This window comes from Mus musculus, chromosome 19 (assembly GCF_000001635.26).
Source record: "Mus musculus strain C57BL/6J chromosome 19, GRCm38.p6 C57BL/6J".
Classification (NCBI taxonomy): Eukaryota; Metazoa; Chordata; class Mammalia; order Rodentia; family Muridae; genus Mus; species Mus musculus.
The window spans coordinates 47,847,875-47,865,047 of NC_000085.6; the positions used below are offsets into that span (position 1 = coordinate 47,847,875).

General features: G+C 45.1%; 1 protein-coding gene and 1 long non-coding RNA gene across 2 annotated transcripts; one reads left to right on the forward strand and one right to left on the reverse strand.

The window, feature by feature from the left end:
* Positions 1–5,236: 5,236 nt before the first annotated feature.
* Gm30021 (predicted gene, 30021) lies at positions 5,237–7,042 on the reverse strand. Its single transcript, NR_166768.1, has 2 exons — positions 6,777–7,042; positions 5,237–5,607 (listed from the first exon to the last, which is right to left on the reverse strand). It is a non-coding gene; the product is annotated as a predicted gene, 30021 (long non-coding RNA).
* Positions 7,043–7,098: 56 nt separating this feature from the next.
* Positions 7,099–16,916, forward strand: Gsto1 (glutathione S-transferase omega 1). Its single transcript, NM_010362.3, has 6 exons — positions 7,099–7,248; positions 7,341–7,449; positions 9,985–10,207; positions 11,558–11,656; positions 15,505–15,608; positions 16,423–16,916. Exons 1-6 carry the CDS (start codon positions 7,215–7,217, stop codon positions 16,574–16,576), a joined length of 723 nt encoding a protein of 240 aa, NP_034492.1. The 5' UTR covers positions 7,099–7,214; the 3' UTR covers positions 16,577–16,916.
* The last annotated feature ends 257 nt before the right edge of the window (positions 16,917–17,173 follow it).

Sequence of the window (17,173 nt, forward strand, 5' to 3'; positions counted from 1 at the left end):
ACAGACGTTTTGGCAGTCCATAAAAACGTGGCTACAAATTTATTATACAATATATCTTTATAAAAATATTAAAACGGGGGAGATGTTGGGAGCTATTAAAGCAACGCTATTGTCCTGATCTCTGAATTGGGCCTCTCCCCCCAAGAAGAAAAGAGGGTCAAAAGCGGGCCACCGACACACCGCTCTGAGAACAACCACAGATTGTTCTAGCCCTAAGTCAGCGCTGGATGTCCTGACCTCAAGATACCCTGATACCGCCAAGTTCCTGCTTCCCCGTGTAACTGCCTAAGAATGTGCAATTCTATTGTCCCCCCCCACTGATAAATACTTCTCCTTTTCCTTGTATTGCCCCATCCATCCCGCTGATAAGTATCTGTACTTCCCCGTTTCCTTGTGCAATTCTACTGCCCCATCCTTCCTGCTGAAAGGCACTTCCCCTTTTGCTTGTGCATTTAAACCTCGGGCCTGGCAAATACATTTGGGGGCTTTGATGCATTCCAGAACGGTTTCTGTGTCGTTATTCGCACAAGGCCCTCGTCCCTCTCTACCCCCCATTTGGTTCTTAGGAGGAGGTCCCCTCGAGACCCTCGAATAACTGGACCTGCTGGACGGGTCACACGAACAAGAGAAAGACAGTAATTCAGCCCCAGAATTGGAATTATTTTCTAATCTGGAGTCATTCAGGGCAAGGCACAGACTGAAAGCAACTGCTCTATATACAATATGGAGTAACTTAGAGCAGGTTGAAACCTAGCAGTCACAGTCTGAGGTTGGACAGTCAAGAGCTGGACAGATGTCCTGTGGCAGTGGCTTCTGTATGAGGTCACAGCAGCCTTTATACAAGGTTGTGATCTATAGTTAGTTACGGTAGCTGTCATCAAGGAAGCATGGGCATAAGACCCTCCTGGCCTAATTTACTTTCTTTGCTTAAACTTGCATTAGCTGATACAAGTGACTCCATTTTGACTGACAATTTTCACTTTTCTCTTATACTGTCCTTTCTCCTTGATCTCCTTCAAAAGTATTTGAGCACCTTCCATCCATTCAGGCACTGACTGAGTCACTTGGAACAAAAAACGCAAAATTTCTTCCTTGGTAGAACCCAAAGGAGTAAGGTTAAGATCTTTGTTGTATAAATATAGGACTTTTGGACAGAGAAAATGACTGAGTCTCCTGCTGCCGACATCACCAGGACAGAGTGGCCTATGGCAAAAGAAGAATGCTCTATTGATGAACAGCTTGGGTGATGGTGGGTCAGAGTAACTTAGCAATGATATAACCTCGGCACAAGTGGCCTTTTGGACTGGACTGGGGTGGAGGGCTCTACTCAGTGTAGGACAGTGAGCTACATCTCTGACAGTAGCACTTCCATTGTGGTGAGTAGCCAATGATGTCTATGGATATTCATGGAAAGGGCAAACAAAACAAAAAACTTAGTTAGGGTTTCATTGCTGTGAAGAGACAGCATGACCAATACAACTCTTATAAAGGACAGCATGTAATTGGGGCTGGCTTACAGGTTCAGAGGAGGAAAAAAATGCATGTTTGCTCTGACAGGCAATATGGCAGCTTCACTCTGTACTGTAGTCTTGAACAAAGCATCTTCAGATGATCAGACCACGGTCAGAGCTAATCAGTGCCTCCTCAGTGGATGCAAATGGAACAGACACAATGTGAAGATGGCAGGCCTTTCATCTCATTCTCAACGCCTGCCTGCCGGGTAGCTGTGCATGCTCTAGGAAAGAGTCAGTGATTTGAGCAAAAGCCTTCAAGTTTCTGCAGAGTAACCAGGGCAACCATTAAGGCACACATCAAAAGTGTTATTTTAAAGCAAGCCTGGTGAGAATCCAATAATGTATTGCTTAGTGGCATGACCCTCAAAAGCAGTGCACTCATAAGTCACTGGGGAAAGTCAGTCACAAGGGAATGCGGTGATCCTGCTCTGACACTCTCTGGCATTGCAGGTGATTCTGGACAAAGACTTGAGGAAGTCTCAGGGGAAAGGCTCCTTGCTAACACTTCCTTCTCTTTGTTTACCATTTGTGCAGTCATCTGAAACCCCACTGGTTTCACCTTGGTTTAGTCCGAAGGTGTAGGTAGGGCATCAGCGTTCTGGCTGTGGTACCTACTCTATTATCTTGTGATAGTGCTGCTGTGGACAGCATGAGTTTAGTGGGTCACCAGTCAAAGCCACAGAGATTTGGTTGTTTTCTCCCCCCCCACCCCCATACTGGGTTCCCAATTTATCTCAATTTGTCTTAACTTCTCATAGAAGCTTAAGGACAGTAACACCTACCTTCTCTCTCTCTCTCTCTCTCTCTCTCTCTCTCTCTCTCTCTCTCTCTTCCCATTTTAGTCATTAGAACTGACTTTTTGCCGATGTCTAGTCCTCGTGGGTCTTTCATGTTTCTGAGTTCCTTTGGACTAGATAGAGTCAGAAAATCTAATGAAAGACCTCCAAAGGGAGACCCTCACTCAAGTCTCGGGACAATAGCAGACCCCTAAGAACTCACGAGAGACCAAGCTTGATGCAAACCACATGAGGCTTTATTCGGGGAAAGCTAGAGCTCTGGGGATGACTCATATCCCACACAGGGGTAGAGGAGTCGACCCCGAGGAGAAAGGGGTCTCAGTTTTTATAGGCCCTCAGGGGGGGAAGGAGAAGAGGGAAGTAGGGGATTTCCAGATCTAAACAATTTAAAATGATTGATTTCTCAAGAAATGGGTATGGGAGGGAAACAAGGAAAGAGTCTAATGCAGGTGTAGCAACTCCGGATTGGCCCCGGCTGTGGTTGCTGGGGAGATTTTCTGACTCTATCTTAGCAACCAATATCACAAACACCTGGCAGTGAGGTGCAGCAGTGGGCACACACCTAGGTTCAAGGAATGGTCAGAACATTGGCAGACACACAGGTTCAAGGAGCGGCCAGAGCATTGTGCACCTCTATTTTTCTAAATCAGTGAAACTAGTTTTGCTAGCAATGAAATCTATTTTGCCAATTTCAGGGCTTCTGTGACCTTTTACATCCTGTCATGGTCTTTCACTTGCATGTAAAGTATTCTTTGGTAATGTCCTTGGCCTGAGATTCTTTGCTGTAATCCTCAACCACTACACAGCTGCAACCAACCATTTTTCCCTTTCCACCAGCTTGACAGAGGCCCACCCATTCCCCTAGTTCCCTGCAGTGATTAGCCTTAAGTTGATTTGGTACTCAGCATAAGTGCCTCCACCAACTTGACATACGTGGGCTCATCACAATTGGATGCAAGCACGCAGATGGGTGTGACACTTTTCTATTTAGGCACTGGCAGCTTTATACTGGGTGCTACGTGCTGGGCCATCATGGACGATGGCGGTCTTCAGAACCCCTTGGAGTATTGACACCCGTCACACCTCTAGCGGCAATGCTTTCCTCGGCCATGGTGGTAGATCACAGGCCTCAGCAGTGGCAGGGAAAGGTGCTTGTCTATTCTAAAGAATCCAGTTTCTTAGCTGGGCTCGGTGCACACCTTTATCTCAGCCCTCTGGAAGGCAGAGACAGGTGGATCTCTGTGAACTGGTAGCCAGACTGGGCTATGAAGTGAGTTCTAGTGTAGACAGGACTATGCAGAGAGACCCTGTCTCAAAAAGAAAAAGAAAAGACCATGTTAATTTCTTCTCTGAATTACATAGTAAAAAATTGCACAGGAAGTTTTCTTGCGCCCCCACACCCCAACTCCACTTCATCCTGTGTCACAGCAGGGACGTTGGCTAGAAGCCATCTTTCAGTTGAACTGAAAGTGGACGAAACCCTTGAATCATCCCTTGGACAACATGAACAGGCCCTCCCCCCTCCCCTGTTCCCTTCCTTCGTGTAGGAGGGACACACTCTCCTAAACGCTGGTCATAATGTTTTTGTTTGTTTGTTTTTAATTCTGTCACATGCGTGTGTGCTGCAGTTGCCAATGTCTTTCACTTTGCACATCTGAAAGGTGACATGCAATCATAACATGCCTCCTATTGCTCCTTCCTTTTATGACCAGTTATATTTCTGGATGCATTTGAGTTGGTAGTTTATGAATGCCTATTAACTGTCCATTATATGAATAAGCCCAACTGCTACATCCACTCCAGTAGTGACCCACCTGACAGGCCAAAAAGCCTGGGTGTGGTCCTGAGGCAAAAAGTTCACAGAAACTTAGTCTCCCGGAACCGTGGCATCCTGCATAAGGAATGCTCCAATATCCTTGCTTTAGTTGGTAAATGGATCTGTGTGCTTTCCCTTAATATTGCTTTATTATAAGTTCTTCTAAGGATTGAATTTTTGACATATAGCTAAGTTAGATTCTTCACCAGTCCTAGGCAGTCAGTCCTTGAGCTGACCCTGGGCATGGATAGCTGAGTCACTGCCCTGCACAGGAATTTACCATTAACTAGGAAGAAGGAAGGAACCAGAGTAGATACTCAGAACTATAGATAGCTGAGTTACACCCATACACAGGAATTCACAATGGCCTAGGGGGAAGGTGGATTATACAATAGACTAGAGTAGGAATTATGGCAAGGGCATGAAGCGTTGGCCCCTGTAAGCGGACCTTAGATGGGGCTGCTTTTGATCCCAGTTGTTAACATTGTATTTTATTCCAGCTGGTTCTTGCCAGTCCTTCGTGTTTGCATTCCTCTGTTTTGTGTAAGAATCCGGTAACCTCATTGTACCTTGCCAGTGTGTCACCTAACTTCCCTATTTTCTTCTGTATAAAAAGTTTAATGCTCAATTTGACAAATTACATTCAGATCCAACACACTCTCTCGTGTCAATTCTTGCCGACTCTATGCCCATCTGTCCGAACCCCTGATTCCCACGGATTGAGGGGGGACGGCTAGGCCCGGTTTGTGGCACCCAACTAAGTCATTTTACTCTCCTCTCCATTTAATTTAAGCTCCTTTATTTGTGAACCATTTGTCCCTGCATGGCTTCTTATTGTGAGATATATATATATATATATATATATGTAGATGTAGATGATGTAGATGTAGATGTAGATGTAGATATATATTCACTGACTAGACTCTGGGCCTTTCTAGCTTGTTCATTCAACTATTTAGCTAGCATCTTTCCATGAAAACTCTAATGAAGTCTGTTTTCCCTGCTATGGACAGTTACAGACTTAATGAAATCAAACAGAAAAGTTTATGTAACCAAAGTCTTAGGCCAGAGGCCCAACTCTGACCCAAAGAAAGAAATGAAAGTAATCGTAAACATGTATGAAAAGGTTTTAATCAAAATGGCCATTTAAGTGTTTCATCCTTTAAGCCATGCTGACATGGTTGTAGATTTAAAGAGAGGAAGAATTTGGGGCGAGTGGTGAGAGGCAATCTATTAAACAGTGCTGGCCAGGCTATGGCTTGGTCAAGCTGTGGTTTGGCTCAGTCTGTTTCTACACGATGACCTTGAAGGAGTCTTTATTACTTGTGTGGACAATTTGGTTGCCAAAGGATGGTGGCTGCTGTTTGGGGATAATTTTCTTATGAAATGATCTATCTTCCCAGTTCTTTTACTCCCAGAATTCATGGTGTCTTCAGGTTTATTGGAATGACTGGAGCTTATCTGGAACATTCTCTGATAGCTGGAATGAGATGTTATAAAAGCTAATAGTCAGATATTTTAGCTATTCGTAACATATAGAAATAAAAGTTTTTTATTAAAACACCATCTGCGAGGCAGTTGATAAGACCTTCAACAACCTGAATTTGATCCTGTCAATATAGATTATAAATTGGACAGTATGAAATTACCCATCATTCTTCTGAAAAGTTACAGAAGGTTGCTGCATCGGGTGGACACATCTGGGCAGTGAAGGTGAACATTACGTAGAAGGTTAAAAACTATTTCTTGTCACTAGGGTTTTTAATTTTTTCGTCTTCTTGCAATATAGTCGACTCAGATTAATCTCTTCAGGTTACAGCTACAACAAAATATATAGTCCCGTGGCAGTTTGACTGTGGCCAGTAGAGATATATGCCCAGATGTTTGAGGGCTATGTTCTCAGCTGCTAGGACTTAGGCATGATCCCTACTATAATGGCCACCAGTAACGTAGCACAGTGGTTTTCTGTATATTTTCCTTTCTTTATTTGAAGAATTAATGTTTGCTAGTTCATCCACAGCAAGCCCTGCCTGCTAGGGTGCTGCCATTTCCTGGCCGCAATTGTTAGACGTATGAGTCATTTAAGTCACTTTGGCATTTTGTTCCGTAGTTCTAGTGAGCACAGGGAGAAGCCAGGATCAAAACTGGAGCTGGCTCCAAGGGCATTCTCTGCTTCTCCAATAATAGAGCTGGAAACAAAACCCAGGCATGCTCTTTCATAAATAGCCCCGGAGTTAGTAGCTTTTATCCATGAGCTTTGCGAATCCTGGAGGCAAACTCTCCTCATGCCTGAATAAGAAGACAGCAGTTTTCGCAAGCCCTCTGGCCAGATTTTTTTTTTTTTCTTATGGACTCAAAAGGCTAAATTTTCTCAGCCCACTGTGCTTAAACCAGCGTGTGCTCTTTCTAGGCTTCCAGACAAATGTTTTATGGATGGAATTTTGAAAGCACAACTGCGTCCGGAGGCTAATAACATCCAGATGTGTGCTCTTTTCTATATGCCGAAATGTGCCTCTGTAGGTGACTATAGGGATGGCAGCTTATAGTAAGCTAGTACTGACAGAAGAAAAGACCGTCCAGGTGGCTAGACCACCTCCTAGACCCCTCTGGAATGTTGGAAATTTGGGGGCAGAGCTAGAGCTCACATACCAGTGGAGTGGGTGTGGGAGGTATGGAGGTCAGGGCCAGAGTCCTGTGTGAAGGCAGACAGGAAACCTTCGGCCTGGAGGGATGGGGTGGCTCTTTCTGAGCATCTCTGCTTTGGCCGGCTCCAGGTGGTCATCACATGACACAAGAAACCACAAGACCCCTTGTGTGGAGGCGGGGTGTGTGTCTCTGTGGTTTTGTTCCTCCTTGCACTACCTCCGCAGCGAACCTGGGAGCCCACCGGTTAACGTCACACAGCATCAGGATCCAGGATCGCAGCGGCCGATGCTTTCCCTTTAAAGGCGGGGGCGGCTCCCGGCCAGGAGGCGCGGTCTGGGCGGGGCTGAGTTCTAGGACAGTGTACAAGACCTCGTGCTTCCAGAGTCGCCCGCAAACGGGAGCGGAACCCGCGTGGCTCTCGGCCTGCACGGCGGCTCAGCGATGTCGGGAGAATCCTCCAGGAGCCTGGGGAAGGGTGAGGCTACTGGTGTCGGGGACGCACCGTGTACCGGGGATGCCCGGGATCCCTGTGCGATCCGGGCCGTGACTGTCTCCTCTCTCCTGCAGGAAGCGCGCCCCCCGGCCCGGTCCCGGAGGGCCAGATCCGCGTCTACAGCATGAGGTTCTGCCCCTTCGCTCAGAGGACGCTGATGGTCCTGAAGGCCAAGGGAATCCGGTGAGGACGAGGGCGATGGCTCCGGAGCCGCTGGCGGCTGGGCTTCAACCCCTCGCGGCGTTGGCTTTGTGGTCAGGGGGAAATATTCTCAGCCTTTTGTAGGAGACTTTAGTTGCTCACCCTCTTTTCAAGGGGAGAATTGTCATGGACTCCAGGGCTCTAGGGCAGCCTGTTTAAGCAGTCTGGGGCTCAAAAAAAGCGTGTTTCCCCTCCCCACCCCCCCACGGTGAGGTTGGTGGTTTACACTAGATTGCGGAACCCTGGGGTGGCTGTCTCAGCTCGGGTCCTGGGATTCTTGGTGAACTAGAGGCTTGCTTCGCTGTTGCACAAAGGTCACCCGCCTAGCAGAGTTCTGAGCCGTGTGCACAGTCATTTAGGTTGTAAACACAAGGAAGTGTCAGAGTCAAGCCTTTGCAAAGCCTCCATATCCAAACAGTCTTTGACCTACGGGTTATCTACAGTTGGTGAGTCTCTTGGCTTTTCCCGATACCATGTTCGTTGGACCATTTCCCTTCCAATGTCTTGGGGGATCTTTTGAACAATTATTAGACACCTTCTGTTTGGAAGCTCACCCTTAAGAAAAAGTTCATGTATGCAGTTACAATTCGTAAACGACTTTTAGTCCATGGGGAGAATTGGCTAGGCAGGCAGTTCTTTTCCCTAAATGTTAAAATATGTAACCTAAGGAAGTATTTGAAAATTAATTGTCACTTTGTAACGATTTTAATTTCATTTGGATAGGAGATTTGGTTTTGAACACAAGAACGTATTTTTTTTTCTTAAAAAGCAATTTTTCTATATTAGTTGGAACTTTCACTCTAACAAAGAAACTCAAACTGAATTGAAAAAAATAAAAGATATTTATTGTTCTAATACAACGAGAGAGTCCAAGAACAGGGCACAATGCCTTGTGTGATGTGTTTCCTACTGAAACTCAGTGTGGAAAAGAATTATATTTCGCACCAGGATTTCCCAAGCAACATTGAAATTACTTTACCATAACAGGGGTGGGGGCCCTTACGGGGAGAGGGGTTCCTTCAGATAGTGTCTATTACTACTCGTTATTCACAGACCGATTTTAAACCAGGAAACTTTGCCTGGGGCAGTAGCGCCTTACACAGGGCATGTGTGTTGCACACTCTGTGTAAGGAGCATCCTCCAGCCTGTGGGCTCAGCTGTGCTGAGTGTTGGCTCAAAATGCCACGCTTCCAGCATTCACTTGTCTTCTTGATCTCCAGAGCCCAGGAATTGCCTTCCATTTTCAAAATATAATTCTCAGAGATGGACACTATTCTATGGCAAGGGCTTTTGTCTTTCCCATGACAGGTGGTTTGTATGTTCATTATTCTGTAAACCTTTTAACATGCTTGCATACACACACACACACACACACACACACACACACACCAGTGTTCACACTGGCTATTTGTTCTTGTGAGGGATTATGCATTGAAATCCATAAGCTAAATCTGATTTGTTGTGGGTGAAGACCCGGGAAGTCAGACGTGTTGGGATGGCTTACTTTTGAGTGGTCTCTCCTAGTGGACACTGTGCCTGATTTGAGTTCTTCGGACATCGCTTTAAGGATTAGAATGCTTTCCTGTCTCCTACAGTCTCTGCAGGATACAAGGCATACGCAGTTACAATCTGCATTTAGCCGGACTCCAATGGATTCTTTCTTTTTTTAATTTACTTTGTATACTTTTTAAAAATTATTTTTATGTTCATGTGTGTGCACCTGTGCATGAGTTTATGTGCTTGCGGGATGCCACAGAGCAAAAGAGGGCATTGGGTCCCCAGAAACTGGAGTTATGACCTCTGACGTGGGTCCTGGGAACTGAACCCAATCCTCTGCAAGAGCAAGTGCCCTTAGACTGTCTGTCCAGTCTCATACTTTTTATGATTTAGAAACCTTTTTAAAGAAAACATACCAAAACATGTGGATTCAACATGGTTCATTTTATGAGATTTTTTTAGGATTAAAAAATATCCTTGTAAACAAGGATTTCAAAATTCATATTAGCAAAATGTATTCAGTTGAGTCAGTTCAACTCCTTTCGAACTGAATCAAAATGAAATGAGGCTTTGTCAGGCTGATTCCAATATATTGAGTGGACATGGCGCACAACCCAGTTGGTTGCCTCCTGTCAGGATGCAGAAGACACCAGCTCTCCCATGTTTAGTTCGACACTGTTCACCATGGTGCGCTGCCAATGGCCGTTGACAAATGAGCAGAAATGAAAATGCTCAATACATGGTATTCCACTGTTCAAGAGAAGGAAAGTCTAAAGTGTGTGACAAAGGTGGATCATGGAGATGCTAAGGAAAGCAAGTCAGATAAACAGAAAAGTGAACATTGGCTGCTCGCCTGCAGGAGGGCATCTGACCCAGGGTCTTAACCTTCGGGTGCAGTGTGGTCAGAACTCTCCTCCTCCATCCAAGGCTCCTCCACTAAGTGGATTGGTGGAATCGGGCCACACTAATTCAGGGAGACAGAAACTGCCTCGCTCTCTTCAGTCGCCTTGTATCTTTCAGGCACGAAGTCATCAATATCAACCTGAAGAATAAGCCCGAGTGGTTCTTTGAGAAGAATCCCCTTGGGCTGGTGCCGGTTCTGGAGAACAGCCAGGGTCACTTGGTCACCGAATCTGTCATCACTTGTGAGTACCTGGATGAGGCCTACCCAGAGAAGAAGTTATTTCCAGATGACCCGTACAAGAAGGCACGTCAGAAGATGACCCTTGAGTCATTCTCTAAGGTATGTTTGAAAAAAACCCAAACCCAAACCAAAACCCTCCTTTTGTTCTAGGCTGACTCAGCGCTGCCTTTGTGATGGTTCTGGCACTGGGAACCTTAACTACATTCACCATGCCCTGGCACGCTCTGTTCCTGCTTGCCTTGCAGTCAGCCCAGCCCTCCTGGCTCTTTTTCCTGACCCACCCCTGGTGAAAAAAAATTTTTTTTTAAGTCTGCCACACGTTCTCCCTTCTCTCCCAGTTCTCACTGCATGTCTTCTCTCGTTTTCACTAAGATTAGACATTTTTGATATTTATGCTTGGACCTGCTGCCTTCCTGAAACATGGCCAGGCTGCTCAGAACTCCAGCTCTGTTTCCCCGCTAAGCTTGTCCTCATTGAGGCTGTTGGCCCTCTGCCCTCAGAACTGCCTGCCTTCTTGACCTGTTGCCCCAAGAACGTGAGGACTGAGTTTCCCCTGCTGGTTGGTCGCTCACTGCCTGGGGTGTGCGATTAGCTTGGGAAGCGTCATGGCAGCCTCCCTGTTTTACTTCTAGTGGGTTCGTTCACCTGTGGACAGATCTAACACGGATTGCCTAGAGCCGACTCTGACACTGGTTCCTAGAGTGTCAGCTCTTAATTGTCACTGCCAGTCTTTAGCAGGGACAGTGCACTGAGGTCCCTGGGGAATGTGCCTGCATCTTAATTAGTGTCAGAGTGGATTCATTCAAATCAGTATTAGTAAAGAGACGGCCAACGGGTATGTGCTTAGACACCAAGGGTCTATTATACCTGCACACCCCTGTGCGTGTAGCTACACACACACACACACACACACACACACACACATGAGTGTGGTCAGGGCATGCCTGTAACACCAGGACCCAGGTGGCCGAGGCAGAAGGTGAGGGTGTCTCTTGCCTGTTATAGAGGTGGTGGCAGTGGCTGCAAGATTAAATTCTGGGGGAGCAATGCAAAAGCAGCGTGCGGCAGTACAAATGCCCGTTAGTGCTCGCTGGTACTGGCAGCAGCTGGTGCCTCTTGGCTAGTCTATTTCTCAGTATGATTTTAGAAAATTCCCATAGTTCTAGGCCTGTTTGTTCAATTCTAGGCCACTCAGTGTCCATTTATGAGATTTCTGGTTCAAACTTGATAAGTGGGTTCCATTATCTGCAAATGACATCCTGGAGCAGCCCCACATCCTAGTCTACAAAAGAGGTTTGAAATGCCAGGCCGTGGATCCTGTAAACACTGTGATTCCGTCTCCCCTTGGTCAAGCACTCTGGAGGGATTCTAGTATGTTTGTTATGTGTGTGTTGGCAGGGCAGGGCATTAGCCTCACCCTGATAAACTAAACACTTGTTCTCCCTTCAGGTGCCGCCTTTGATTGCAAGCTTTGTTAGGTCGAAGAGAAAGGAAGACTCTCCGAACCTAAGGGAAGCGTTGGAGAACGAATTCAAAAAGCTAGAGGAGGTACTTGCTTCTCTTGACTTTCACAGTAAGAAATGACGATCTATATCTGCATTTCTTTGTGCCTTTACAAACTCACCCTCCAAATCACTGACAATTAGCAATAGTATGCAGTCAGAAATAAATCACAACAGATTTCTGTAAGCTCTTCTACGCACGATAGAAATCAAGACACCTAAAAGTACCATCATTGACTTTAGTTTTAGTTTTTTGAGACAGGTGTCCCAGGCTAGCCTCAAACCCACTGTTCAGCCCATACTGGCCTTAAACTCGTGATCCTCCTGCCTCAGCCAAGTGAACGCTAGTGTTACAGGCATGCCTGACTACACATGGCTTATGGACTTGAAGTACTTAGCATGTCAACATGAAAATAACACCTGCGTTTCCCATTTTTTATTGTCCCCATTTCTATTCTTGTTTTCAGTCTGTGTTTGTATATTTAAAATATAGATACTGCTTCTTTCCTTCTATGCCGTGTTGAGATATTCTGTTACCAAAGTAGTCATGGAGAAACAGAGGCACTTCCTTCCATGGGTGTGTCCTGGCATCCCATTCTAAGCATGGAGTTCCTTCCAGTATATATGTATTTTTTCACTCTATTCTTGTTACTAAGTTGCTATTTTTAAGATTTTATTTTTGTTACTTTTAATGATGTGTATGCAAGGGTGGGTGTGGCCATAGGTGTTGGATCCCCTGGAGCGGGAGTTGCAGGCATTTCTGAGCCACCTCATGTGTTCCTCTAGAGAAGCAGGTCATGCCCTTAAGCCCAAGCCATCCATCTCTCCCGTCTTACTCTGCTAATTCTTACACTGTAAACGCTCAGTGTTCCTGGTGCCTGTTACATTGACGGAACGTGCACAGAGCCAGTTCCCTTTAGCCTGATGCTTGTGGTCTCTAAGTGTCCCTGTTTATTTACCAGGCCAAGGACACCTGATATGGGTCCACAGCAAAACTTAAGCTGTGGCAATTTTTATTGCGAGCAATCAGATTTTTTTTTATTCCTTTATCAGGAACAGAATATAATGGCAATTGCCAGGATCAATACGGTTGTAGTTGCCAGGATACAATGACATTTGCAAGCTATGCCGGGTACACCAGATCATTGTCTAAGAGCAATTGTCCAGTCAAGTTTCCACACTTCCTTGACTACCAAGGGAATACAGAGAACCACAAAGAGGCCTGAATGCTCTGCCCCACTGCGCGAGAGAATGCCTCAGTTTCTCAGGAACTGAAAGGCTCACAAGCGCTTGGGAAACCACAGACTCTAACCTGAAAACCCTGTGACTCATGCCAGGCCGACTTTATGATTCCCCGAAGTGGTCTACAGGTAGATTTTTCTGGTACTGAGCTGTCTTAGTGTCACTGGGATGGCAGCTTGGTCTCAGTGGACTTTCTTCTGTATTATAGGCTTAATTAGTAAAAGATTTCTCTGTATGTACTCATGGGTTTAACTCATAATTTAGCATTCTGACATCTTTATTTGGGTCCGGCATTAGTTATTTTCTAATCTCCTAAAATAACTTCTCTTTAATGGGGCATTTTGATTTGTGCCTACAGTAGTGTATAGTTCAGTTTCTTTACTGGTAATTCTTTGGGGAGTTATATGTTTGTTATTAAATCAAATTTGCTAATTCCTGCTTTTCTGTGGGACAGCGTGGAAGTTGGAATCAGGTTCTTATTTTAGTGGAGAGAAGACAAACAATCAGAAAGACATGAACAATCTATCCACAGTGCATGCTATTACAATAATCAGAAAGACATGAACAATCTATCCACAGTGCATGCTATTACAATAATCAGAAAGACAATCTATCCACAGTGCATGCTATTACAATAATCAGAAAGACATGAACAATCTATCCACAGTGCATGCTATTACAATAATCAGAAAGACATGAACAATCTATCCACAGTGCATGCTATTACAATAATCAGAAAGACATGAACAATCTATCCACAGTGCATACTATTACAATAATCAGAAAGACATGAACAATCTATCCACAGTGGATACTATTACAATAATCAGAAAGACATGAACAATCTATCCACAGTGCATACTATTACAAGGATCTCCAAGGAAAACCAGAGGCTGTTTATGACGGGAAAGTTGGTTTGACTCTGGTCTTTTAAAATCCTTTGGCTGTGTCATAAGTAGATAATGAATTTTAGTCATATGTGCCCCTCCTTCAGGTTTAATTAACCTAATAATACTCCCGGCTTTCCTCTTAGGTGAAACCTTCGTAGCAATTCACCTTCCATTTCAGAAACATTCCATTGGGTTTTAGGGTTATCCAAATAATCGTCACCTGTTTAACTGTCAATCCTGTCTACTCCTAGGATTTCTTTTTTTTTTTTTTTTTCGAGACAGGGTTTCCTGGCTGTCCTGGAACTCACTCTGTAGACCAGGCTGGCCTCGAACTCAGAAATCTGCCTGCCTCTGCCTCCCGAGTGCTGGGACTAAAGGCATGTGCCACCACCGCCCGGCTTCCTAGGATGTTTTAACTATGTTTCCAACTAAAAACTTACATGCAGAGAAGCACCCCACGCATGAAAGTACATCTTGACAATTTAAAAAAAAACAAAAAACAAAAAAACAACACATCGTAGTACCGAGCGCGTGTGTTAAGAGCCAAGTGCTAAGTTTAGGTTGTTCCTACCTTATACAAATGCAGCTGTGTACTGTGCAGGTTTTAATGGCTTCTTGCACTCCACTTTAGGGTTATAAGGTTCATTTACGTTATGTGTCGTTCCTTCCTGTTTGCAGTCCGGTGTTCTAAGGTTTGATTGTATCAAGACTTCTTTACTCTACTCTGGATAAGTAACATGGTCACGGTTGAGCTATTCCATCAGTTTGGGGATCTCTGACCACGAGGGTCTCATTAGAGTAACATGTTGCATGAAATAAGAAGGAAATCTGGTTCAACATGACTCTGGAGTGGTGGCTTCAAACACCTAGAGTCAGACATCGGGCAGTTTGTTTTAGGCATTTTTAAACACCCTCCAGTCCTCTGTGCACAAAGGCATCGTTCCAGTGGAACTCTTCTCCAGGTACATGTCCGTGAAGATGGGCTCTGGAGATAGGCTACATGTATCATCTTAAGGGCCTCGGGGAGGGTCTGGTGTGGTCTTGGTCATACGGAGAGTGGAGAGGTCATCTGGGCTATCAGCCACCTCCTGTCCTTGTTGTGGGAGTGTGGAGGAGCCCCTTGGCCATGCAGATAACACAGAGGTCAGCTAGACTGTTAGCCACCCCCAGGCCTGGCTGTGGAAGCTTTTGGAAAGCCAGGTATGGCTTGGCCCTACAGAGAACACAGGGGTTACCTAGGCTACTAGCTGCCTCCATTCCCAGCCTTCTGGGCAGAACAGGTTATACATCTTTTCCTTTGAGAAGACAACCCTGCCTGTTTTAACATTCCTATGAGCACAAGGACCTTTGTATTCCCAACATGTCTGTATATTATGGCAGTCTCAACCTGTGGGTTGTGACTCCTTTGGGAGTCAAATGACCCTTTCACAGAGGTCACCTAAGACCATTGGAAAACCCAGATATTTACATCGTGATTCACAATAGTCACAAAGTTACAGATACGAAGTAGAAATGAAAATAACTCTATGGTTGGGGTCACCACAACATTAGGAACTGTGTTAAAGGGTCGCATCATTAGGACGGTTGAGAACCAGTGGCACACTATCTGTCAGATTTCCAATTACAACTGCTGGGTTATGGAGGGTTTTGGATCATATTAAAATCCAAGTTGACCATATCAGGATAACAAGAGACTTGACATTCTCTACCTAATTTGCCTCTGTTGTTTTTAATGATGTCTTATTTTTCCTTTAACAATCAGGGCATGGATAATTACAAGAGCTTCCTTGGTGGGGATTCTCCTTCTATGGTTGATTATCTTACTTGGCCTTGGTTTCAGCGACTGGAAGCATTGGAGCTCAAGGAGTAAGACATTTGAATATTTTGTGCATAGTTTAGGGTGAGGGCTGTATTATGACATATGGAATTTTTCTGAACCTAGATAAATATTGATGTCACTGGCATGAATTGAGTCAGCAAGAAAGGAAAGTCCTGGGGGTACACACAACCGGTCAGGTCACCCATTCATTCCCATGTTCAGCCCCAGGGGAGGACAGGATATCATCTGTCTATGATATCAGGGTCTTAAATTTTACCCTCTGCAGGCTAAAAATCCTCACGGGTGTAGATAATTCTAGGCATATGTACCCTCCATCAGTACAAGTAGATAATTTTAGGCATATGTACCCTCCATCAGTACAAGTTTAATTAACCAAATGGTGTTCTTTATTTCCCTGTTTGTTGAGACCTTAGTATTAACACATCTTTATTACTTCCCGCCTACTTGTAAGAGTTCCACACTGCCTTTAAAACTCATGCTTTGAGTTTGCAGTCAGCCATGTTGGCTTACTTCTACGTCCTAGAACTCATGGCAATCTGGGGCTACCTCTATTCCCGTTTCCTATAGAAAGTTGGCATTTAAGGCTGTTGTCTGTCAGTCTCTCAGTTTGAAGTTCTGCTGACTGACCACGCAACTCTCAACTCGGCTTCCTCTTCTGAGAAACAAAGACCCCAATGTCACTCAAAGCTAAAGCCTTTTAGTCTACGGCTTGCATTTTAAAGAGTTGCGTTTCAAGATCAATTTTTAAGAGTTTAGGGGGATAGACTGCAGTGGTGGGTGAGACTCTGGGATGCCGGTCTAGCTCCTGTGGCTCACAGCTCTCATCTTGTCTTCCCACAGGTGTCTAGCCCACACCCCCAAGCTCAAGCTCTGGATGGCGGCCATGCAGCAAGACCCTGTGGCATCCTCTCACAAAATTGATGCCAAGACCTACCGCGAGTACTTAAATCTCTACCTACAGGACAGCCCCGAGGCCTGTGATTATGGGCTCTGAAGGGCAAGAGCCCTCAGCAAATGCTGTTTCCCCTCACTGATTGAATATCATGCTTATTTTGTCCAGTATTCTCACTGGCTCCTTTCTCATAATTTGACCTTCTGGCCTAAGCGGTGCCCCCCAGGGCCCCACTCCTGTATTTCTATTTCAGAACAATCTGATCTAATGGTCCTAACAGTCTTCACTGCCATCCCCAAGGCCATCACCTCTGGTTTGATACAGACATCTAGATTTGGATATCAAGAAAAATGTCAAGTTTTTGATTACTCATGTCTGAAAACTGTGATTTCCCCATACTTTCCATCATTAAATCTCTTATTCCTCTTGTGAGCATCGAAAACTGAGTCCAAACCACCTCAGGTCAACATGACTGGGGTAGCCTCTTGCTTGAGCTCTCAGTTCCTAATTTCTTAAAAAATGTGTGTGTGTGTGTGTGTGTGTGTGCGTGCACGGGATCCCTTGGAGCTGGTGATACCGGCAGAGGCTGTGGGGTGATAGGAAACGAATCTCCCTTCTGGAAGAGCAGCAAACAACCACCAAACGATCTCACTAGCTCCTACTTCTAGCCCTTTCAAATCCTTCCTTCCAAACAAGGCA